Here is a 26,090-nt window from a genome sequence, read left to right on the forward strand (position 1 = left end):
GCCACACAAAGTATGAACTGAGTTGTGCTTTTTATGAGAGATAATTTGAGTTTGCAGGAAATTAGTTTCACGAGAAGACTGCAGTCGTAGGCATGCTTATTTGGAAGTTAAGTTCCAAAAATTCCAAGGCGAAACAGAGAAGCAAAGGCCAAAATGGAGTTAACACTCATGAAAGAAATAGCAAGAAGCTTGAATTCTCCAGTGGCAAAAGCCATCTTTGCAGAATGAAAGGAAGTAGTGTGGTCAGAACAACTGAGAAAGAAGGGTTTACATAACTGAGTTACACAGCTAGAGCGGATTTTAAATGGGGGGTGGGCAGGATGTGAAGAACATCGAAGCAAGTTTTGATAGCAGGTGAAGGTGAGAGCTTATGACTTGTTTTCCCCCAGCAGCAGCTAACTTCCTGCTGCATGGCAAACTGCTTTTGAAGTCAGTTTCAAAAACCAGGTTGTGATATGGCACAGGGCTATTCAAAGTGGAGGTGGGAGTTTGGGGAGTAGAATCTTCCGCTGCAGTACTGTAGGAGCCTAAGTAGCTCTTTGGATTGTGGCCAGTGAGCATATATTTATCTAACACCTTTCCAGAACATGTGTATTTATATCAACATATGCCCACTTCCCACAAAATGTGAGACATCTAATTTTGAAAATTAGAGGCGCGATTTTTCTTGCGTTGAAACGCCTTTGAAGTCTACATGGATTTGGTCCCTGGTGAGCATTACCAGAAATGATTTGAGACCATTAATACGTATGTTCCAACAGCAGCGACTCCTCGTAAGGGAGGTTCTAGCCAGCAGAACATCCAGATGCTGGCAGGGAAGGCAAACCATAATGTTGATGGGCAAGTCTCTCTTTTTTCAACCGGCCTTTTACAAGTCTGAGTCAGAGAGTGCTGGGTTTGACTTGGCAAGTAGGTGTTGACTTTTTGTTGTTGTTCATTTCCCGTTTTATTATTGCAAAAAAATAAAATAAAGAGCAGAGACCAAAAAATGTGTCTCTCGGCCAAAGTGAACTTCCCCTTCAGCATGTCACAAGCAAGCTTCCCATCAGCAGTAAGTACCAGCTGGTAGATTTAGATTTGTTTGTACACCTGATGCTGCAACTGACTTCCTGTCTCTGGTGGAAAAGACTCTTCCCCCCCAACCCAAAAAAGATGGAATTATTTCCTCCAAGGCTGGGAGGACAATGGGTTCCAACAGACAGTAGGGTGTGCAAACTGGAAATTAACATAAGGACATGGCCAATGTGAATATACTAGCTATATGTAATTAACAGTACTTTCATAAAATATTGTGAACGTCACACTGTATTTGATGAAAAGGTTGCATGTACTTGAGGAATGCTGGTTCCCTCATTTTTCAGGTGGGCCATATAAACAATGAACTTTCTCTCTACTGGTTGAACACACAAATCAGTGAATGGGCACCATGAGTAATGAGTAGTGGTTTGTGGCTAAAACATCCTTTGTTTCCAGGCCTGTGTAAACAACAGGGAGAATTATATATCCTTAAATGTTGTTGTGTACACAAATCCTAAAGAGAGATGAATCATTTAATGGATTAATCTTCTCAAATGTTAATAGCCATTAATATTCTTAAAGCTTTGTTTGCATGTTGCTGCATATTTGACAGGATTCCAAGTCGCATTGCAAAATACTCGAGGCAGAAAGAAGAATCTCTTAAAAGACAAAATCGTGTTAGTAGTAGTATGGCCTTCGAATTTCCTCTCGTTCCTCAATCTTAAATTCATTTCTGGGAAACTATCTCCTGATAAGCTTCCCCATGTAGAGATGACTTAGAACTATGGAAACTTGAACATACAACATTGGTCCAGGGTTGGCCAACATGGTTGGCGTCTCCAGATGTTGTTGACCACTAGCCATTCTCTTGGGGCTGATGGAAATTGTAATCCAACCAGTTGCCCCTGCAGGAGTCTCGCTGTCTCCAAGAACTTCCTTCTTAATTGCAATTCAATCCACACAAGCGAAGTGATGCATGTCAATCAGATCGTTCTATTAAAATAAGAAGGAAAGCCCACGCATACAGGAGCTATGTGATGCATAAATGCTAATCGTCTCCCCTGTAAACCAAAATTTCAACCCAGAGTTTGAAGTGGATTTGCAGAGGGGACCAGACTGGCATTAACCAAGTTTACCATCACAGGGTTTCCCAAATTTTGATCTCCAGCTGTTTTGGTACTACAACTCCCATCATCCCTAGCTAGCAGGATCAGTAGTCAGGGATGATGGAAATTGCAGTCCCAAAACAGCTGGAGACCCAAGTTTGGGAAATGTTAGTGTGCATGTTTGACTCTAAATGCTGACAAGGAAAGAGAAGCGAGAATCAATCCCATAATGGAAGGGAATATGTGCTCTGAACTTGGCTTGTGGTTTGCAGACCATGGTTTGCTAGGAGTCACTGTATTATGCCTGTGTTGGACCAGATCTAGTTATCCTTCTGCCATGTGTCTACTGAGAAAATATAGGTCGCAGGAGAGCTATTGACTATTGGTTCTGCTGTGAAATGACTGAAAGGCTTGAAGCTTGAGCAAAACGCATGACTCAGCCAAGGGCAGAAACATCCTGCAATGTCAACATTAGCCCTTGCCAAGCCTGCAACAAGCCTTTTGAGAGAGGGTTTTTCTTTCCTGCCCCCCCCCCCCCCGTGTTTTATGACTGCTCCTTGTTTCATGTACTTACTGTGGCTACTGAAACTCTGCCTTCTCAGTTACTCTCCTGCTCCCTTTAATGTGTGCCACACAGAGAGTCTTATTAATATTTATTGCAACTTTAAAAAATAAAATTAAAAAGCTTGCCACGTGGTCCTCCAAAGGCTGCTGTAGTTTATCTGGAACATAATGCTGTATTAGGGCAGCACACAATGCAATTTATCCTCACACCTGGGGGAGTGAGTTTCACAGCTGTAATTGCTACAGTATAATTCTTATTAATGTCGTGCTATAATTTCTATTAATTCCAGAGGGCTAGTAAATGTATTAAGACTTGTCAACATATTATTTTACACTGTTTATGATCTAGAGAATTATGCCATTCAAGTGTTTTACTGTGTAAAGGAAAAGCCTTAAAAACCTGCTTTGGTTTTTGAGGCCAGGGATGGGGGGGGCACAGCATGCAATTCCATCTTGCTCCCCTCCTGTTCCCTGGTTGTCTGACAATAAAATAGCTCTGCCGATTAATATTTAGAATGAAGCTAGCTAAAGCTGTTTATGTAATATGTTAGTAGCAATTATTAAACAAATGAAGCATCCTGTGTCTTACCAAGTTCTAGCTATGATGGGAAACATTTTTTGTAATTAAAAGTACCAGTCTCCTAGTAATATAACTTAGGATGTCAATAGATGAGGCAGAGAACGGTTGGAGGATACTAATAAATATGAAACTTGCGGCTATAGTTTATTTGAACCCATTTTTTATTTTGTTTCGCTGCTCTGTCTTCTTAGGAAGCGAGTATGATGAGGAGGAAGTAGACTATGAAGATTCAGACAGCGATGAGTCCTGGACTACAGAAAGTGCCATCAGCTCTGAAGCTATCCTAAGTTCCATGTGTATGAATGGAGGAGACGAAAAACCCTTTGCTTGTCCTGTCCCTGGCTGTAAAAAGCGATATAAGGTAAGTGTGCTATTTTTGCATGGTCGAGACCCTTCCCTTTGAAAGCAGGTGTCTTATTTTTCACTGGATTTCATTATATACCGCTAAAGCCGTAGATCAGGGTTTCCCAAACTTGGGTCTCCTGCTGCTTTTGGACCACAACTCCCATCATACCTAGCTAGCAGGGCCAGTGGTCAGGAATGGTGGGAATTGTAGTCCAAAAACAACTGGAGACCCGTTTTGGAAACTGCCCGAGATGCTGAAGAACAAAGCATTCACTCCAAAAATGTGACACCTGAAAATACAGAAAACACTGAGGACATCAAAGGTGCCCTTTCCCCCACTTTGAGCAGTGCTTCTCAAATAGTTAAGTACTGCGGTTCCCGTTTTTCAAAAGCCAAGCCATGGACCCTCTGGTTTTGAAATTTTTTGATATCTCTATGGTAGCTTTCATTATGTGAATGGTGCCACAGATACCCTGGGTGGGTTGTACAGACCACCAGTTGGGAACCACTGCCTTAAGAGGGGGGAAATGTCTAAGAAGTCTTTAAATCAAGGTAACTTTATCATCTGCACTCTGTTGTTCATAAAAAATCCATGAGTACTGTCTGAGCCACAGGTAGTCAAATGTGGTGGTCTCCAGCTCCCATCAGCTTCAGCCAATGGGACTGCAAGATTAAGGATGGTCTTCGAGTGCACCATGTTGGCTACCTATAGCCTAAGCTAGGTTGTACACCGTGAATGTAAGGACAAGCAGTCAGCAAGTTGCTGACTCACAAAGTGCTCTACCATAAGAGAAAACACATACTAATTCGTGGCTAATACTGCTTCCTGTTTTGCCAACATACGTAAAAAACCTCATGTATGTTTTCATACTCTTTTCATGCAGCTTTTCTTTGCCCCCTGCCCCCCCAATCTTCTGCATTTATTCTACTTGTTTCTTCCATAAAGAAATTCACACTTTGAGCTTGGAAATTTAAACCAGAATGCAGAAAGATAAACCACATATTTAATCTAACATGAAAACGTGGTATAAAACAGGGGTAATAGAGGAATGCAGAAATCACTGAGCTTATGTATAAGTTCATTTTTCCATACCCCGAGTTGAAAAAGCTGTTTCCATTTAATAAGGCTGCAATCCTATATCCACTTACCTTGAACTCATTGAGGCTTATTTCTAAGTAGACATGTATAGGATTGAACTGTACTTTTATTTTGGTAGTAGAGTTTTATGGCAGCTGCTGGATGGTTAAGTGCTCTTGAAAAGTAATATAAAAATGATCTAGCAGTGCTTCCACTATTGCTTGAATGGGCTATTTGCTTTGGGTCTGTCCTTCTGTGAAGGTTGGTGTGATTTCTGCCTCTTGATGTTACCAGTAGTGTGGCTGAGCATTTCCTAGGTATATACCCCAACTGCCACTCTGGCCTCATGAGAGAACAAATGGGCATAAAGCTTGACACACTGAAGAAAGGAACTTGTAGCAAATGTGAACATTTCATGATCCCATCTGAGACGGTGGACGAAGCTGCCCTAGTCATGCTTCCGTATATTTAGATTGGTAGCTGAATTCTATTCCTTAAATGGTATATAATTATAGTCTAAACTGTACACTTACACTCTGAAAACCAGAGTTATTGCTTAGACCACTTAATATAGAACAGCTTAAAAGTCTATACTCCTCCTCCCTCCTCCTCCTACAGAATGTGAATGGTATAAAATATCATGCCAAGAATGGCCACAGAACACAGATACGTGTGCGGAAGCCATTCAAATGTCGTTGTGGGAAGAGTTACAAGACAGCTCAGGGTCTGCGGCACCATACAATCAATTTCCACCCACCAGTGTCTGCTGAGATTATCAGAAAGATGCAGCAATAACATGCTGGTCACATATGTGCCAAGGAATCCTCACCAGCAGTTGCTGATTTTGAAGACAGCCACCTTCTCTGGGGAAGCACTGAGCAACCCCGTAAAGAATTTAAATTGCATGCTTTACAATTTTTTCTGTAATTTTGGAATGATGTATCTTTGTAGAGTTAATGATTTTGTACATTTGCACATGTAATCATCATGCCCATATACGTTAGTTTGATATAAAGGTGCTAAAAGCTACAGGTTTTCTGAAGTATTTCCCTCCCCGCAAAAGGAGAATTAGGGTATGCTGTATATTTAGTTGCTCTGCAGTGTTAAAATAAGAATGGGGAAGGGGAGGAGGAAAGCTTGGCACTGAGAACTTCAAGATTGTAATGTGATTGAAGAAATTCGACACATCAGTTCCCATGTGCTTGCAAAACCAAAACAATTCCCCATTATCCACCTGGTTAATATGCCTTATGTAATAGAGATATCTGTGGGATAGGAAGGTTTTAGGTATTGGAATTATAAATAAGAGAATGTTTAACATATGCTAAAAATATTTTCATACTCAGATAACATACATAAAAGGTGTGCTTGCTGTATTTTATATTACCTTGCAAATTCTTTAGCTCTCTGAAATGCTGAAAATCTTTGCATTTGAACTAGTAAACCATTCATTCTAGCATTAGAATTCCTACTCCTGTCTGTAAAGGATGCTATATAATGTTAAAAGACCCACCACAATTCCAGAGGACCAAGTTCTCCTGGTCTCGTTCTTCTTTAATATCTACTACTAGAAGACATTTGGAAATAAAGTGCAAATTTGTGAGGGAGAAATTATCTTCATCTTAGATGAAGTTCTTAAAGCACTTTGTAGTTCTCGATTGCCAACAAATTTAAATGTTTTATGTATTGCCAACTCTTGCAACCCCTATACTAGTATGGACCAGTGGTTGCAAATAAAAAATTCTAGGATGTTTTAATGAGGTACATTATTTGTGTTAAGGGAGTTTCAAGTTCCATTTACATTGTACCTTCAGATTTTTGTATATATAATATATATTTTCTAACTAACTTACTGTGGGTTGTTGCATTCCACAAGTTTAGCATTAAAAGTTTATTTCTGAACTATGAGACATCATGAGCCTTACTGAAATGAAGTGCTTCTTGAATCAGGTACTCGATGATAGATCTGATAGATGATAGATCTATCAGAGAGATACTTGTGTCTGGACCATACCTGAATGCTTTGTTTATTTGATGCTCTCCTGCCTTCATTATTGTCCTCTTGTGTAAGTGAAAGTTAACAGTTTAGGTAGTATGCAAAGCTACAGGTTGTATCCACTTATGTCAAACTTGGAGTAGACCCAATGACCCCAATTCATTTTAGTCATAAGCAACTTACACCCCTCATTCCATTGCGTCTATTCCAACTATGCCAGTTGGATACAACCCTACGTTATTAAAATTGAGAGGTTGTCGCCCTCATGAGAAAACGTTAAGTTTTAAAGGTAATCCTCTTCTGTGTACTTAAGTATTTATATATGTCTATTACATGGGAAATGCAAGTCTTCATTCTTTTAGAACAAATAAGCCCTTGCCCCTCAATCTTTAATTTAAAAAGATTTTTCAGAACTTCTGAATCTCTCATAATGAGGGTCAAAAAGAATTTCAAACAAGGCCTCTTTAAAAACAAACCACCCTCAACCATATTCAGAAAAGTACATTCTATAGCCCATGTAAAGCAGCCTTCTGCAACCAGGTGCTCTGTAGAGGTTTTGAACTGCACCTGCCCTCAGCCAGAGACCGATGGGTGTTGTAATCAAAAACACCCAGAGAGCACCAGGTTGGGAAAGGCTGGGGTAATGGTTGACCCAGACATAAGAATCTATTGCTTGCACTCAAAGCTCTACTACACAGCATCTAATGTTTTACTTCAGTGTCATTTCGCTCTGCTCTCAGTAAATGAAGGCAGGCTAACCCTATTGAACAGATAAGCAAAATGTTGCATGTCATTCCCTTTTCCACTATTACAATCAACTTGCTATTTACCTAGTCAGTGTGACAGTATTAAAACAGGTAAAAATGGGACTATTTTGTTATACTGTGTATAGTGAATGTATTGTACTGTGTCTGTGATAATGTGCTTTAAATTATATTTTCCTATATTTTGTTGGGGACAAAGTTCATTAAGTTTGGAAGTCACAAGAGGTTTGTTTTAGAACTAAGCACCACAAAGTGCATACCATTTTCTTTCCATTAAAGCTGCTTATAATGTACATTGAACTACATTTAATAAATTGCCTCCGACCCAGGAAAAAAATTAGATGCTGCTTCATTATCTTTCATTGCTTTGATCTGTAAAGAGCATGCTGTACATTACCCAAATCATACAAGAGATTTGCAGTTTAACAAGACTGAGATAGTGGTAAAACAGTAACGGTATCGGATGATATGGTTGCTGTTAAAGCTGGTGGCACTAACTGAATCAGTTAGGTGGGCAGGCTTGCAAAAATCTCAGTCAGGGCTGGTTTTTATTATTGTCATAAGGCTGTAAGTTTGTAGATTTCCTCCTCTTCTCTTTCTAGACTTGGCCAGTGTTTTCTAATCCAAATTCCCATCATAACTAGGAAACAATTGGCAAACCATTATTATGTGTACCTTGGTGCGAAACAACGTTCTTGAGCTAGGAAAGGAAGGGGTAATGGGATCGTGCTAGTCCATGGCCTGTTCTTACTTAGCTACGCTTGAGACAGATTGCATCACTAACCAAGATAGCTTACTCAGAAAGTGAAATTCTAGAAGAGACAAACACATCACAAAAATACTACACATTTTTCTCAGTAGCAATGAAGTCTTAAGTAAACAATGGCTTGATCCCAAGACATTTTCATTCCCACAGGGGACAATGGCAATTTCTCCATCTGCAACCCCCTCTGCCCCTAAAAAAAGCTACAATGGAGGCCATGTCAGTTACAAGTGAAGGAGCTTCAGAAACACACAAGGGTGCCAAATAAAAACTCATGATCCATATTTAGTTTTTGTCTTTAATTTGACTATTGTACAACAGATGGAAAAGTGAATTTTATCCAAAAGGATCAAATTACTTACTAAAGTTTAAGCTTCAAAAATATAGTGTTTTAAATATACACACCACAAATTTAATGGGGAAAATGTGCAAAGCAGAATGCAGAAGATTCTAGAAATCTTAGTCCCTATGAACACAACTTGCTAAAAACAATCCAGGAAAAAGGAATGGGGGTGCTACATAACACATGTTAAAAATCTGCTGAATACAAATGAAGCCTAATGGTAGAGATTTTTATACAATTATTTTCTAGCAGACCTAAATGCAGAACTTTTAACAGATTACTAGTGTACTTGACATTTGCAAGAGATAATAGTTATGCAAAAGTGAATGTTGCTGTAAGGATGTTGTGCAAGCATGTCTCTCAAAGCAACTACATTTCTGACAGAGATGTAAAAAACTATATTTTTGTTGGATAAATTATGTTAAACTTTCAGAATCAACAATCATATGAAGGATACACACAAGATTACCGAGAAACCTCATTTTATTATCATGGAATGAGAATTTTAATATCTAATCATAAGCAAATGCAAGAGCAAAATCAAGTCATTCTGTACACTTGCCACTACTACAAACTCGACTTAGGAGGTTTCTGAACAACTCTGTGCATTTCCTGTGTTCTTATGCATTTTGTCAGCCAGGGAATAAATACTGATAGATATTATAACAGTTCTGGGTGTATGCTAGATCAAAGAAGGCTAGCCCAATACTTGCTAATAGGCCAAAGCACTGTACTGAAAGTAGCCTTTAAACAACATGTTATGACGGCTGCGTACTCTTCTCTTACAGCATTCGCTCATTCAAGTTTTGTCTAAACTAATCTGCATTCAGATGCCTCAAACTAGTCAAAATTCAAAACATTCTGATCAAAGTGTGTCTGTACGTGTCTTTCAAAGCTCTGCTGGTCATAGTCAGGAGGGAACTGTTCGCTGCACATGGGACACACCTTCCAGTGACTCTCAACATGTTCTTCAAACTTGCTCTGATCATAGTTAGGAGGAAACATCACTTCACATAGGGGACACTTCTTGATGTGAACAAAACTTGGGATAAAAGAGGAAAGAACAACCATTTGAGTTCTTCCACTGCCAGCATTCCCTGTGGCACCCCTAAATTGTGGAATTCTTTCCCACAGGTGTGTGAGACACCTATTATGTAGTTTACATACTAAGTTTTTAAACTGCTGTAACCTGCCCTGAGATCTCATGGTAAATGGCAGGTAAGAAATCTATAATCATAATTATCACTATTAGCATAGAAAGCCTTCCCGCCCCCAACCTTGCAACTGAATTTTGATACTTGCATGCCATCCAGCTTAACAAAGTTGTTTTCCACAGGATTAAAGCACATACCCCCAACAATTTTTAGCTTTTATGAACTGTCTCCTTTTAAATGCCTCAGGTATATGATCTCTTTACTGCATATAAAATGGAGGAAAGCAGGGGTTGATGTGTCTTTAAAATGATTATTTTAAAAAAAACAACCCAAGATGTTAACATTCTGCTGTAAACAGAGCCTCCAAATCTAACCAGACAATTTAGCTTTTGTCACAAATTAAAACCAGCCCAAATAATTAGTGGGAGTGAATCATTCAAGCCTGACTCATATTTGAGAAAATACCTCCAACAAACTCTTTCCCCTTTCCACTTTGTTTCTACAGCTAGAACAATGTGTACCAAATTGAAACTGCAGTCTTTTTTTTTGTTTTGTTTTAAAAGTGTATCACAAAATAGTGGTGGTACAGTGGTACCCTGGTTCTCGAACAGCTTAGCTGTCGAACAAATCAGCTCCTGAATGCCACAAACCCAGAAGTGTTCAGGGTTGCGAACATTTTTTGGAAGCCAAACGTCCAATGCGGCTTCCGCAGCTTCCGATTGAGTGCAGGAAGCTCCTGCAGCCAATCGAAAGCCACACTTTGGTTTTTGAATGTTTTCGGAAGTCGAACAGACTTCTGGAATGGATTAAGTTCGAGAACCAAGGAACCATTGTATTAGTAAAGGGGAAAGGAGTTGTGTAACTAATCATGTAGCAAACAGTGCTCAAAGGGATTCTTTGACACTCATGTAACATGAGTGCAGGATGGTGTGCAACAATGCAGGATGGGGTCAATGCACACTTCACATTTTCAAGTTAAAAGGTTGTGATCCAGAGAACTGCTTAGGCCATGGCATGAGATACGGCCCATCCCAATGGAAACTTTCATTTCTGTCAACATGCCATGATAGTGGAATGTTGCAGGAACGCGTAAAATTTAAATGATGGCTCCAGCATTACTATATGCCTGACACCACTTTCACCTACAAGAAACTACCTTACCTGGAATCAAAACAAAAGCCTGTTCCACGTTCTTGTAAGCTGATGTTTGGTGGCTCCGGAGCAGAAGGTGCACTTGCCTCATCATCCTGAAAGTAAAACGGTTGGCTTTTTATCATATTTTGGTCAAAAGATTTATAACATTCACAAGCCTCTAAAGATCTAAATACCACTTCATCACCTGACAAATCAAAAATTCTTCACACTTATTCTTCACCCCAATAAGAATAGCTGGAGCCTAGGTACAAAGGAAACCCTCCTTGAAATAAAGACGCAGGGCACCATATTAAGCCAAAATTTCATTTCATATAAATTAAAACAAAGTTCAAATGATAAAACATTTATCTGCAAGAAATACAAGAGGTGGGAAGAAGTCATTCATTTGGTGCCACAAGACGACTTCTTCCCAATGACTAAGTTTTTTGAGTGGGCCAGGTGTCCCACTGCAGCCTATCAAACAAGTCACGTATGTCACCTTGCAGTCAGGCCCAACTACTACCGAATTATCCTATCTGGCTGGCTCCTCTCATCATCACTGTCAGTTGTGCTCTTGTTTCATGAGCACCAACAGCACATAAACAGCTGCAGCTGGCACTAGTAAGATCACTACACCAAGGCATGCCCTAGAGCTTCTAGTAGAGAAAGCTTTTAAGAACTCTATAAAATGTATTCCTGTGCTCAAGTAATTTCAAATTTCAGCAAATCAACATGAATATATAAGTGCTCCAGCAATACCACATTTGAAAGAGGATTTGAGGTGTTTTCTTTATTTTTGCCTGTTTTGCAAAACCAACTACGTGGAAACATTTGTGATTCAACTAACAAGAATTATTTTTTCAGATCAACTAATAAGATATAAAGGCTCGTCAATATTTTTCCTGTTTGCTCCAACCCAGGCTTCAACCTCAGCCCTCCAGATGTTTTTGGCCTACAACTGCCATGATCCCTAGCTAGCAGGACCAGTGGTCAGGGATTATGGGAATTGTAGTCTCAAAACAAATGGAGGGCCAAGATTGAGGAGCCTGCTCCAACCTGTTACAGGTGTTTATTACCCATATAAAAATGTTATGGCAGCAGCTAACAAATTAGCAAAGTATACTATCCCAGATATACTTTTAGAGATAGTCCACAGAACGCTATTCCAGATATACTTTTATCATTCACATAAACTCAATATTGGCAATTTGGTGCATGCACTTAAGCCACTATTCAGAAGACACTGACAGGGGGATTTGAGCATACATTCACAGGCCGTACATCTGATTAACAGGTCCTTTACACTAATTAAAAAAAAAAGGTGAAGGGATTGCAGGCATTTTATGTATGTGCATATCCCCAACAATGTTAGGTCTTACATGTGATTAGAGGACTCCATGCATACCTGCTACCCTATTGTAGCAGATACATTAGGACTGGGATTAACTGCGTAAATTCAAGCACACAGCACATATATAAGCAGATTCTGATTTAGGAATAGATGTCAACACCAGCATACAGAAGCGAATACAAGATTGCACATTTTTGTGTGCAGGATACTTGCATGCATTCCACTGATGCTTCCACTTAAATAAAAAAGAAGCAACCAGGCAGTTTATCTGATCTCTTGATAGCTCATTATGCTAGATGCTCTACATCTAATAAGATAAATTTCCTGCCACAAACTGCTTAGTTTGCTTACTTCTGAAGGGGTATTTTGATATTAATCTGCTCCACTCTATAGGTGCCTGCCAAGCATTTGTAGGTAGTTAGCAAGTGCAAGGTAGTTAGCATCCTATTTCTTGTTTGAACATCCTTGCTGGGAACAATTAAGTGATCTTCACTTGACAAGCAGGAAAAGTAGGATAAGATGTTAAAACTTCTATTTGATGTAAGACAAGAAAAATCTTCTGTGAACAGGCACACACTTCCCAAAGTTGGTTCCCATTTGAGCATATTAGGATCCTTCTACCTCATTACCAAATCTAAGCTGTGTCAGCAAATGAGCACAAGACTTTAGCTCTGTTCCTCTTGGGTTTGCGAGAGGGCAAAGCACATAGATTAGAAAGAACACTCTGCTAATTAAACTGCAGTGGATGACTAAAGAGGAGAAGGGCTTGTCATCTGTAATGTCTGTGCCAAGAACGATCATATTAAATATGCAAAATGTGAAGTAAAGGTAAGGAAGAGCACTAAGCTCACATCCAAGACCTTAAACAGGCCGCAAAAGTTCTGACAGTTTTCTTAATTATTCACAGTAATGGACTCAGGGGGCAAAAGGCAGGAGGAAGAGATACATTTTTCTCCATTATAGGTACTGAGCACCAGGGCTAAAATCATGCCTGTCTGAACACGGATCAGTTTCTGCAAAGGTTAATAGCAATTAAATGTGGCAAACTAGACTAAATGAGAAGTAGGTCGTGATACCACTATGCTTGCAAAGAGCATAGGACTTTGTAAAGAAATGTTTCTTATTCAAGTGTTTCTTAAAGTTAAAGGGAGCAAAAAACTGTACCGTGCACTTAACAGCATTGTTTACCATAGTTTATTGTATCTCGTGTCCTAAATATTTTACATTTATTACATGGGCAAGGGACTATAACCACAGTTTGAAGCAGGAATTTCCATAAAGAAAGTAACTTTTACATTATTGACGAGACTTCCAGTATTTGGAAATACCAATTGTCTTTTGTTAATGTACCAGGAAATGCAGAAAGGAAGCACTCTGCCAGATGACCTACAGTCACAGGCGGGCTGCACTTCCTGTACTTTCCAGGAAGTACCTAATGGCAAGAGGAAGACCAATGTGGCTCCATACATCAGCCAGTGGAAGTGCAGCTACTCAAATACTTGTTTGCCTCTTCCTTCCCCATTCCCTTTTCCTTTTCTACTGTGTCCATCAGATTGTCAGGCTGCAGGTACAAAATGCTGTATTTTAACTATGTACAGCACTTAGAAAAATGTAGGTGATTTATAAGCATATAGTAGTTGTAATGTAACATCTATTTAAATGTTTGGTAATATTAGCTTCCAAGTATTATTGTTTCAAAAACATCCCTATTGGCATTCACCTTTACGTCTACTACTTTTCTTCCCATTTCCAACCTGAATTTCCACTGAAACCCCTTCCAATTAGGATAATTTAACATGGTTAACCCAGTGCACATGTTACAGCTACTGCTAAATGGATAAGTAACTATATGTCAATGTGTGTTTTGTCAAGTGAACATAGCCCATAGATAATAATTAGCAACAGCAACCGTGGTGCAGAGAGGTCTATGAACAGAAGTGTATGAACAGGCAGGGGTGTGTATGCATACATTTAGATGGGGTCAGTGACTAGAAGGAACTAGCTGTGACCAAAATTTGTCATTTGGTCAATCAGAAAGAAGCATCTCCTCCAGAGAAGAAATTTTCTTAGTAAGTTTGTGAAGGGAAAGCTTGCACCTCAAAACTCAAAAAGAGCAAGAAGTTACTTTATTTCTCACTTACATTACTATCCTCAGGATCTTCTAAACCATCAGGCCGGCTGAGGTTGCGGGCTGGTTGGCTGCACACTACATTGTCTTCAAGTTCCCAAGCGGGTGCTCTTACAGGTGGCCTTTGGATCTCATCAGGGTAAAAAGCACCATCTGCTCCATCTGCAATCACAATCAGGCAATGAACTCCAAATGGCATATAGCAAAGAGTTCTTAAACACACTCAAAAATAATTTCTCAAGAGTTTAATAAGTAAAACAGACGACTTGGACAGAGTGTAGGTGAATTAATTCTCTTTTTAAAAAAAATAAACCTCTTCCTCGTAACACAATATATGTTGATTGTAACCTTTAAAGACTATTGGCCAAAGTTAGCTTACTGACTTCATTTGCTCGGAAGTGTACATTTCCATTTGGAATTCTCCAGTGAAAACAAAAGCCGGTGAGAATAGTTTCCAAACCTCTTGTTTCCTGGGCTGTATAAGGGTTTCCATACTGCAGTACTGGTAACCGAGTTGGCACAGCAGGAACCTGTCCATCATCCCCTGAAGTAAGAGCAGTATTGAGAAAATATACTGCATGCTGAGAAATCTGTCCTTCGGTGATTCTGTCAGTTTGATTTTCTGGTCTCCTTCCAGGGCTCTAAAGAGAAGTGGAAAAAAATTATGTACAGGCAAAAATAACCCAATAACCCATTTAAAGTCTGCAATAAAAGATGGCCTAAAAAAAAATCTTCAGGCTTACTTGAAGTTGCCTTTGACCACTGGGTCCAGCTAGCTAGTTATCTATACTAACTGACTGTAGCTCTGCAGTTTCATACAGGTTATTTTCCCCATCCCTACCTGTAGATTGAACCAGCACTAGGCACCTTTCCCGCACCTTTCCCATGACCTTTTTCACATTTCTTACACAAACTGCCATTAGTTTCATGTTATGAAGATGACTTTAAACAGATTCCATAAACGTTTGCCCCTTGTGTGGCATTCATTAACATGGACAAATTAATGCTCTGTTTCAATTACAAAAAAAATCTGAGCTAAATAAACACCAGTTACAATTGTTCTTGGAAATCTGTTTGTGTAAAGCACATACATGGACTGCTAAGAATACCATTGCAAGAGCACTCTCCACTGTGCTGTGCAAAACAATCAGGCTTGATACATGACCTCCAATTTACTTGAATGGCTTAGCAGCAGCTATCACAAATGTGTACTTGAAGTGAACAAAATACACTGCAGGATTTGTGGACATTTGAATCTAAATGCTTACTCGCTCAACTCTAGGTGACGGAACATTTTCAGGACTAGACCACTGAAGGCAGTAGAGGACTGACACTAGTCATTAGCATGAACTTAGGAAGAGCAAAATGTACCACAGTATTGACACATGTAGATGCCAAACAGCCAAAAAAAATCAACTCTGCCCTAAAATAAGAGAACACACAGGCAGCTGTGTTTCTGCAAGCAAATGTCACAAAAAGTATGCTGGCAGTTCTATATAGCAATGTGTGCAGCAAACTCGGCCCTCCAGATGTTTTGGGACTACAAATCCCATCATCCTGTTAAGCTAAGGATCATGGGAGTTGTAGTCCCAAAGCATCTGGAGGGCCGAGTTTGCCTATGCCTGGTGTGCAGCTTGAATATATATGCCCTTCATCCCTTCCATGCAACATTCCTGGGCACATCAGAAGAGAGAGGACTGTCAATGACAGACATTATGGGCTTGGTTACTGGTTCTATAGCAGTATTTATATTAGCTACTGAACTAGGCAGCTAAGGCCAGAGCTTACACTTCCTACACATATTGGGATGAAACACTGGACCATGGAGAAGCTCTCCTGATCTTTTTTCAACTAAAGGAAAACATTCCTGTGGGTGAAAAGCAAGCTGCAATGTCTGCTTTCTTTATCAACATCTTCTCAAAAGCGAAAAAACTATTTTATGAATGGAAACGGCAAACAGGATCCTGCACAGACAAGGTTTTCTGTCCTTTTCATTTGTTTAGAAAGCCGTCCTTATCTAAAAGATTTACTGGTTCTAAGTAGGCACCGAATAATCATAAAATGAAAGACCCAATGCCACATGAATGTTGATCTGGTTTTGCGATATCCTGGTGACTGAACATCTTCAATTCCACTAGAAGGCCTGTAAGCTCAATTTGCTTTGTTTTGCTCTGGAAAGTTGCCAACACTTAAAGCATTACAGAACTCCATCTCCTTGTTATATGTTCTAGTGACTAAAACAACTCGACCACAAATCAGATAGCTACTATTTGGGAGCCTCCCCAGAGCCAAATTATTTTGTTTTAAGTTAATACCTTGAAACCTAGCTGAATGTAACAAACAAGAAAAATAAGGAGTAACATACATAAAGCACAGCTGCTTTATTTCCCAAGTCAAAACTTAAGAAGTTCCATATAAGATTAAAGTGACTGGAAAATTTTAAGAAATCAAACAAGGACTGCCCGAACATTTCTTAGATCCACAGATTTTAAAGTTGATAGTTCCTAGCTGTGTGTTATTGTTTATCATAACAAAAGGGTATTTGAACATCACAAAGATATCATCTTTATGGAAGTATGCAGTACAACAATTCTTTTAAGTTTTAACGAACCTAAATAAAAATGGTGTTTTGATAAAGCTAAGCAGAAGAGAATCATCTTAAACACACAGTTCCAACAATGGTGACTGTACTTAAAGGCTTTTGTTCAAGTATCTATGCATTTCCAGAAAAGACTAGATTGTTAAAAGGTTAAACAGAGTGCATTCTATTGCTTCCCAATTTATATTCCATTATACATTTGTTTACAAACTTTACCCAAGAGGAAATGCTAAACACATTTATTTCTGCTATCCTCAAACCTATAAAATTACTTAGTCCCCATTTATACATAATACTTAGCCTTTGATTTTTCTGTAATCCCTAAATCTAGTTAACATATGGGTATGATTACTCTTTAGTTCCTTTTAGAATTAATTTGAGCTGCATTTTATTTTTAATCCTTATTGTTTAAATTAATATGGAACTGTCACCACTCGTTAAACACTAAACACAGTGCATAAAGAACTGCTCAAACTTGGGATAAATCCATCTAGGATCAGAAGAACACCATCCAAAAAACCAGACATTTCTACCTATGTATGTATTGGGGCTGTTTCTGCTCCTTATACTGTACAGTGGTACCCCGGGTTACATACGCTTCAGGTTACAGACTCTGCTAACCCAGAAATAGTGCTTCAGGTTAAGAACTTTGCTTCCTAATAAGAACAGAAATCATGCTCCGGCAGCACGGCAGCAGCAGGAGGCCCCATTAGCTAAAGTGGTGCTTCAGGTTAAGAACAGTTTCAGGTTAAGAATGGACCTCCGGAACGAATTAAGTACTTAACCCGAGGTACCACTGTACTAGATAGTATAAGGAGGCAGGAATTGTTAGTGGATTGTGATCAGCCTCTGAAACCCTTATAAAAATGTAGAATATCTTTAGACAGCACATTTGGTTTCTCACATTACAGTATAGAAAACAGTCCAGAGAACTATTCTCATCTCAGCTATTTCAATGCTTTATGCATTCTTAACTTTATTTCAACTGTATTTGAATTCATTTCTTCCTTGTTTCACATAATGCAGTTTGCAACCAATTACTAATTCTGATAACTATGGCCTTTTCTAAAAACTATTGGCTGGTAAAAACCTGCACTGAAGCTACTCTCTCCATCTTACACCCACACACCAAAGATTAGCTGCAATTTTCAAGGGGTACATTTGAGATGGGGAAAAGGAGCACTTAAGAGCTGGCCATGGTAATGGCAAGTCTTTCCCCTCTCCCTCTTCCTTTTTTGTGGCAGGGCAGACCTTTTCCTTAAAGAGAAACACCTTTGCAAAATGTCATGAGTGGTAGCAGCAAAACATTATCAGCCCTCTGTGAAATGCTGCCACCGGCACACCATCATTCTGCAGAGAGCCATAGCATTCTGGGATAAGAGAGGCATTTTGCAAAGTTCCTGTTTTTTGTTTTCAAAAAGAACGGACATGGTGATGCTACAAGCAGCATTTTTACAAAGCTTTTTAAAAAGCGCTAACAACACCACAGTAAGTTTTATCCACCCGTGAATATTGCTAACCTCTTCTCCGCCGCCACCTCATTTTGCCATCTACAAAAGGTCTGATGAACAGGGGTGGGACATTTCAGTCCAGCCCTATGCTGAGTATGGTATGGCATACTTGTTTTTGACCTTCAGACATCTCTTGAAAAATTCATGCTGACTGCCCTATGCAGTTGTTTTTCCTGAGTAACCAATCATTTTAATATATCTTTTATACATTTTTTGTTTTCATGTTGCTATACCTTCCCTAATATTTTGTGAAAAAATGGTACATAAACACTTCTATAAATTCTAACTGAACATTTCCCATAGCATGTTTTTGCTAACAATTCCTGGTTTCTATAGGCAGCTTTCCCACTTTTGAAGCAGCTTCATTTGCACAGCAACAGCTCCAAACCATCTCCAATGGAAGCAGCTCACCAACTTGTAGCATTTAATCAGTACCTTTTCTCTGCTGAGGATTCCCAAATGGGATGTCAGCTCATTTATCTGTCTGTCCTTTTCGGCCAATTGCACCTATTTAATACAAAAGTTCAAACAAACCATGTTAGGCAATGCACAGCTATTCCTCACCTATACTTATAATGAAATTTTCTTCTGATTAAAGATTGCAGTCCAATGTTCCGTAACAGCATAAATTACACACAAATAATCATTTACATCACTATTACAGTTGTCAATAAAGTTTTGATCAGCAGCAGTGCAGACTCAAGTCCTTCATTTGGCCAACAGATTGTGGTATCAATTCCTCCATCTACTAAATCAGTTTGTTCAACTGGGTTTTCATGCACTTCCCTACTTTTTTGGATGATTCTTCTGTCACCTATCAGTTTCTAAAATCTTGTCAGGCCCTTAAGGTGAAAACGTAGCAACCTTTTAGGGGACTGGAGAGTGGGAAGGAGCTCTCTCTTCCTATTACTGTAAATGAGCTGAATTCTCACAATCCCTCTCCTGCTGTTTTCAACCAATCTACGTCACACACAAAATTACACAGCAGCCCTTTGGACAATATGAAGCTTGCAGTTCTTGCATGAGAGGCAGGACCTGACAAACCTATCTCCTCATCCCTTTATTTCAGAAGTGGGGGGTGTAGAAGACAGGGAGTAACAGTGAGATATTGCTGGATATTGCCTCTCTGTCTCTGGAGAGGAGGAATATGGGTTAAGAGAGCAGAGCAGTAATGCTGTTAATACATTTCTGTGGATGAGGAATAGGTGAGCAGATTGAACCTCCTTTCACTTGCTGGCTCAGTTCTGGTGAGGAGGGGTGTAACCCCATCTTAGAGTACTTTAGTTAGTGTTCAACTCTATCAGGCAGATTTGGGCATTGCCTCAATTTAGGCAATGATTCTTCATTTCCTCCCCCTTCTTCAAAATGGAGGTGCCATCTGACTCTTTTAACCTTAGGTGTGGGGGCAAGATTCAGTTCTTGGCAATAAAGGCACCTTTAATATGCTTAAGTACAATTAATCACCAAAAGTAGAAACAAACCCAACTTGTGCACCATGTAAGAACTAGACATTTTCATTCTCTGGGTCAATTTTTCTATCGCTAGAAAGAACCATGTTGATTTCGAGTAGAATTTTCAGGCTTCATGGTATAATGCTGAAAAGGGTAGCTGCTAACAGTACAATCACATCTGCTACTATATACAATCAACCTCTATTCCAGAGGACAATACAGGTAAGAAAAAGCTAGCATATTCAGCCAAGAATATTTCCAGGAGAAATAATGCGCAACAAAAATCCGAGTCAACAAAGCTCTCCATAAAGTGAATTAATTATTTTTAATTAACGGCTTTGTACAATGCATTTAAGAACTTTATGATCAGCAGCTAATCTCTGTTTATTATTGTATGTTTTTAAATGTTTAGGTACCACTGTTAAACGAAGAGTCAGACTTACTAGATACTGGTCTTCTACTGCAGCCAGCTGTTGCTTCACACTCTCACTAATTTTCACTTGCTCCTTCCATTTCAGCTCCAACTTAGCCAGTTCATCAGCATAGACACTGCATTTCAATTTCTCATCCTGCAGATAAAATTATTAGTCAACATTTCACAACCCTGCAGATTTCTCTGGCCCTTTCACATGCATTGCAGCTTCTTTAAATAAAAGCTGCCAGCTGGTTTCCTCATTTGTTATCCAATCATATTGGCTCCTATTTTGTGGGCCTAGATAAAGAATCAAAGCAATGAAAACGCTTCTGTGTGATTTAGTATTTTCTCCACAGTTCTTTCGAAACATAGCTGTTTATCTCTCTATAAAAGTTGTTTCATTTTTGGAGGGGAGGGGGGCGGCATTACAAATACACTCCATGAAGCTTTGCTACTGTCAAGAACACCTTACATTCAGAAGGCCAAAGAGAATGTACATTACACTCCAATACACAGCAGAGCCGTTTATGAACCAACTTCTAAGGAACTAGTAAAGCAAGCCGAGGTGGGGGAGAAATGTGAACATGTTACCTTTGCGGGTAGAAGAACTGATATATACAATTCCTCAATTGGTACTAGCTATTTAGACATAATCTATTTCAAGAGAATCCATCATCCCGCTTCATGATTTCAGGCTCTTCTTATTCATCATTTTTCCATTTCTCCTAATTCAACAGGTATTTTAATCTACATATTAAAACTGCTATCTGGCTAAAGACACCTTTTTGAGATAATCCATGCATGAGTCATAGCAAGCATCTTTAAAAGGAGCATTCCCTCCTATGCAGAGAATAGCCATTGTGGATAATAAAAAAAAGTTACGTATTTTCCTGTAAAAATATTCTATTTCTCCCACAGTAGTCAACTGATTTTAAAAAGACTGAGTGTGTAAATATTACATATTCACAAATGCTACTCACTGTTTGGTCAATAAGCTTATTGACTTGTTTTTGCAGTTTCTGGCATTCTTTGAATTTTTCCTTGTAATGATCAGCAGCCATCTGCAGGCGGAGCTTTAAGTCTTCAACTTCTCTGCGTAGTTCCTTCTCTACAGTGCTGGAAGTTTCCTTTAACAACAGAATGATCATCAATAAAAGCGTGTTTATTCTTCAAAATAATTCTGCTTTTTCTTAGTACTACAGGTTTTTTAAAGTGATAAATAAGAAATTACTTCTGCTGACGTCAAATTGTCAATTTTTCTTGTTGAAATGAGATAAGAGTAACTACTTTTCTTATATGCCTTGCTTTTTCTCTGGAAAGTTTAGTGCAAGTTGTATGAAACCATTAACTGTTTCCTAGCCAGGCATTAACTGGGCACACACCCACTCAGTTTCAACAATGCTACAACAGGAGTCATTCTGGGAACATTTACTGGACAAAGCCGCCAATCCTTTAACAAAAAAATGTCCCAGCAGTCAATGGGCTCTCTTCCATAGCATATAATAGATGAAAACTGCAACTGAGATGCATCCTGTATTAAGACTAATCAACTCAGTTGGTTCAAAAGGCTGCCTATAAACATTAACCATTAGGATACTATTCAAATGCCATGTTCTGGAGAACTACTGGCGTACAGGTCAAATTAACCCTGCTAAATCAATGAATTTGGCTCATGACCTGACACTGTATCACACCAGGTACACAGACCTGTTATCTCTTATCTTAGCACTGTGTTGCTTAACACCAAGATCGGAGATAAGACCGTGCTTGCTCACCTACCTGAATGGCCAGTGGAGGGTGAGCCAAGTATAAGCAGCAATTTTTCAAACTCTCCAAATTAAAAAAATAAATTTCAAAGGCAATGCATACACCTATACCAAGGTGGGGGCATGTTCTGCTCCCATGCCTACGTGGGAGACTTACATTTAAAAAAATTATTTAACTGTGAAAGCTGCAGGCTACCCAAAATATATTGAGGGCCTCATTCAACATTTGGCCTCTATGTTGACCATTCCTAGATTGGAGAATCTGAATAGAAATTGCAAGAAACACTCTAAGCTAGGGTTGCCAGATGTCCGCGGTTTCCGGGGATAGTCCCCAGATTTGCAAATGGGTCCCCGGACAAATTCCGTCCCCAGAATGTCCCTGGATTTTGTTAAATGTCCCCAGGAAATGGGGACAACAGGAGCAGCCAGAATCAACTCAATTGTTCAGCAGGGGGGAGAAGGCGCTGTGATTGCAAAGCACAGGCACACACGCGAGAGAGGGAAAATCGGAAAGAAAAGACCCCTTTCTCTCCGTCGGCCTCATTTAAATCTCCCTGGATGGTATACTGGCCTCTGGCAGGATCCAGTTCCAACCCTTCTTCAAGCTTCGCTTCCCTCCCCCCCCCCTTGCTTCTCCCCTCCATTCTGCCTGCACAAGTCTATTTGCACAACAGGCAAATCCAATAGGTATCATGTGAAAGATATATTTCAACTGCCTAGACAACTTGCTATCATATTTTGTAACAGTTAAGCTTGCTTACCGACGTTCACACAAGATCAACTCCTTGTGCTAACATTTCACTGGATCTCTTCACTGCAATGCAATTACTGTGTTCTAGACTAGTATGGTACAGTGGTACCTCAGGTTACAAAGACTTCAGGTTACAAACTCCGCTAACCCGGAAGAAGTACTTCAGGTTGCGAACTTTGCCCCAGGATGAGAATGGAAATCACGTGCTGGCGGCAGCGGGAGGCCCCATTAGCAAAAGGACACCTCAGGTTAAGAACGGTTTCGGGTTAAGAACGGACCTCCAGAACAAATTAAGTTCATAACCCGAGGTACCACTGTACTAATCCTCACTGAAAGTGAATGATAATTGGTAATTATCCAAATAATTTTGTTTTGTATTATCTGTAACAGAAAAATTAGTATTAAACTTAACAGTGCAACCGATCTCTTACCTGTTCATTTTTCACCAGTGCCATTTTCTTAAGTTCACCTACAGCATCAGCAAGTTGCTTCTTCACCTTTTCATTTTCTAGTCGCGCATTATGAAGATCCGCCATAGTTTTATCGCGCACATTTACAGCATCACTGAGCTCTTTTGACATCAGCAGAGCTTCCTGCCTACTAGCTTGAATCTGATCCTCAGCTTTCCGAAGCTGTTCCTTCAAAATACTTGCCTCTTCCTAGAATAAAAAGTAGAAAACTTATTTTTAAATGCGACTCAAGATTTGTGTCTCACTTATCTTCAAATGGAAGACACACAAAACATAGCTCTGCACTACTTTTAGGGGAAGCGCCATCAGTACAACGTCACACTAAGCAGTATGGACAGGGTTACTGACCCATATTTATCATCAGTTCTTTACATAACATTGATTAAAGCTTCCTAATAATTTCACTTGGCTTCCTTTTTTCTCCATTCCTGAACAATACAAACCTTGAGACTCATATCTAGCCTGCTGGTCATATTAATATCATGATTCTATTTCCTGCAAAAGAGTGGTATTTTGGAAATACTATAACGAAGATGTTGGTAAACAAAAGCATATGAAAGGAATACTTCTAATTATCAGCATAACATAAGCTATTTGACAAGACAGAGGTGTGCAATATCTAAAGGGAAAACATGCCACAAATGGACAATTGCCCTTAATTCTGAAACATGAACACAGATACAAGTCTTATGGGAAGCCACAACAACAATTCAAACAGAAAATCAACCCCTCTTTTAGACAATGAATCCATTTACCCAATGACTACTCTGCAGATAATCTGAGTTAACTGGGATATGGACTGCACAGAATGAAAAGTGGAATTCAATCATAAACATTAATATGTTACCAAAGTACCCCCATTACCTTGTTTGATGAAGTAAGCAAGAAAGCTCTCTTCAGCTTTTCTTTTTCAGCCATGCACAGTTGTAATCTGCCAACTTCCTCTTTGTAATAGGCTATAAGGTTTTCTTTGTTTCCATCCAAATTCTTTAGAGTGTGAACTTCTGATGCAAGTTTGGTGTTCTCAATTTCTGTGTTCTTCAAGTGTATCTAATTATAGTTACAAACCATATGTAATGCTAGAACCACCTTACATCCTTACCAATAATGTTTAATCCAAACAGCCCCCCAAAAAGAGACAGATGGGGAAATATTTTAATATAGTTGCTATCATGATGATGAATTCCTATTTTTTCATTGGCTTGGTCAACTGTTTTAAGGTCTTTTTAAAAGTTATGTCTGAAATGGTATATAAAATAAAATAGTTCTGAACAGACATTTTTCAAATATATTTATAAAGCTGATACTCATGTCTTTTGTGAAAACATGTTTCATCAGAAGTGATGTTCCTTCCATGAGTGAACAGCTCTGTAAAGTCTGTAAGTCTATATGGAGTAGGTAGCTAGAAACTGATGCATTTTTCAGATTGTGAATAGCATGTTCAACACAGATTTGACCAGGCATCCATACAAAAGAGCTGAACTTCTCTTTTGTAGCTGAACTTCTCTTTTGTAGCTGAACTTCTCTTTTGTAGCTATAAACTTGTTTGTCTTTTATTAACCTTTAAGCGAATGTTCTATTTTGCTTTTATGGAAGACTTATTATGAAGTAAGTATGAACCTGGGAAACAGCAAAACAAACATCCCAGTAATGCTATGCTGTAAGTGCCCTGTGATCTTTGGATGTAGGCAGTATACAAATTTAATAAATAATAATAAAATCTTTGTCAGACTGACTGTGTTGCTGGTCTATGAAAACTAACTTCATCAAACAGAAATTTCTCTCTATATACATATATCTGCGTGACCTTTATTTTACTGTATCTTTCTACTTAAAAATGCATGAATTCTAGTTCTCAGCTATCAGACAAGCAGAAAAGTTACCTTGTAGAGTTCCTTTTCATCCTTCTCAGTCTTCAACTGGCATTCAAGTTGTTCCTTTTCAATGGCTACTTTCTTGAGTTTATCTTTCAGGCTATGAACAAAGTAAAATATTCTTATGTATTTGGTTCTCTTTAAATATCAGGATTAAATATCAGGATTAAATTAGATGGATACCTGTCTAACTCAGTTTCTTTTGCAATAGCTTTCTGAGTAACAGTCATGATGTCTTCTTCAAGCTGTAGAACTTTGGAAGTAGCCTCATTCTGCTTTTTCTTGAGTTCTTCATTTTCAATTTTAAGAGTTTCTGCAGTTTTCGAATTATCCTTGCAAAAGCAAAATGGCATTTGTCAAAGAACATTTTGGGTATACAATTCTAAAGGAAAATAATATTGCTATCAGCGAGCAAATCAGAAAGAGTTTAACATCATGAGATCTGAGCAATTTGTACTAAGAAACCACACAGAACCTCCACCATGATTATATTCCTGCAGTTCAAAGGGCAGGATCCAATGAAACATTAGCACAAGTTGAGTACTGATGTTGTCACCTAACAATTCTGCAATGCAATGCAGAAGGTCAACTCTTCAAAATCTAACAAAAACAACTGCTGCCCTAGAGGTTGAAAAACACATTTTGAAAGTGTAGGGAAGCAAGTGGATGTAGTTGTTGCACCACACTAAGAATGAGCTTCCTGTCAGGAGAATGACTACCATGACTGGATACCAACCATGCAGCCTCTGAGCCTCCCACTCCCAAATCTGTCCTAGAGGATCCCCTCAACCCTTTGGGGGGAAATTAAGAAAAGTGTGAGTGTGTGTGTGTGTGTTGGTGGAGTGGGGGTGAGACTAACATTGCTTCCCACTCCATGCGGCCGATGGATGCATTACTGTCAGCTAAGTGATTTCGTTGGGTACAACGCTA

At 39.1% G+C, this 26,090-nt stretch overlaps 2 protein-coding genes across 13 annotated transcripts in view; one reads left to right on the forward strand and one right to left on the reverse strand.

Annotated features, from left to right (window-relative positions):
- Nucleotides 1-7,790, forward strand: part of JAZF1 (JAZF zinc finger 1) — a 123,592-nt gene extending 115,802 nt beyond the window's left edge. The window contains exons 4-5 of the mRNA XM_083578906.1: nucleotides 3,459-3,628; nucleotides 5,309-7,790. Coding sequence (XP_083435032.1) covers nucleotides 3,459-3,628; nucleotides 5,309-5,485 — 347 coding nt within the window. The 3' untranslated portion in view covers nucleotides 5,486-7,790. The remainder of the gene's footprint in view (nucleotides 1-3,458; nucleotides 3,629-5,308) is intronic.
- A 707-nt stretch (nucleotides 7,791-8,497) lies between these two features.
- The window catches only part of TAX1BP1 (Tax1 binding protein 1), a 30,797-nt gene continuing 13,204 nt past the window's right edge, over nucleotides 8,498-26,090 (reverse strand). For 9 of the 12 annotated variants that reach the window (XM_083578611.1, XM_083578606.1, XM_083578612.1 and 6 more), the window contains 11 exons: nucleotides 25,344-25,492; nucleotides 25,170-25,260; nucleotides 24,151-24,336; nucleotides 23,248-23,475; nucleotides 21,280-21,426; nucleotides 20,328-20,453; nucleotides 18,869-18,940; nucleotides 14,784-14,964; nucleotides 14,337-14,485; nucleotides 10,872-10,957; nucleotides 8,498-9,598 (listed from right to left, as the gene is read on the reverse strand). In XM_083578611.1, coding sequence (XP_083434737.1) covers nucleotides 9,397-9,598; nucleotides 10,872-10,957; nucleotides 14,337-14,485; nucleotides 14,784-14,964; nucleotides 18,869-18,940; nucleotides 20,328-20,453; nucleotides 21,280-21,426; nucleotides 23,248-23,475; nucleotides 24,151-24,336; nucleotides 25,170-25,260; nucleotides 25,344-25,492 — 1,617 coding nt within the window. In that variant the 3' untranslated portion in view covers nucleotides 8,498-9,396. Of the gene's footprint in view, nucleotides 10,423-10,669; nucleotides 10,958-14,336; nucleotides 14,486-14,783; nucleotides 14,965-18,868; nucleotides 18,941-20,327; nucleotides 20,454-21,279; nucleotides 21,427-23,247; nucleotides 23,476-24,150; nucleotides 24,337-25,169; nucleotides 25,261-25,343; nucleotides 25,493-26,090 lie in introns of all 12 variants that reach the window. The other 3 variants (XR_014540314.1, XR_014540315.1, XR_014540316.1) reach the window with 1 other exon arrangement.

Source organism: Podarcis filfolensis, assembly GCF_964270895.1.
Source record: "Podarcis filfolensis genome assembly, chromosome: 12".
Lineage (NCBI taxonomy): Eukaryota > Metazoa > Chordata > Lepidosauria > Squamata > Lacertidae > Podarcis > Podarcis filfolensis.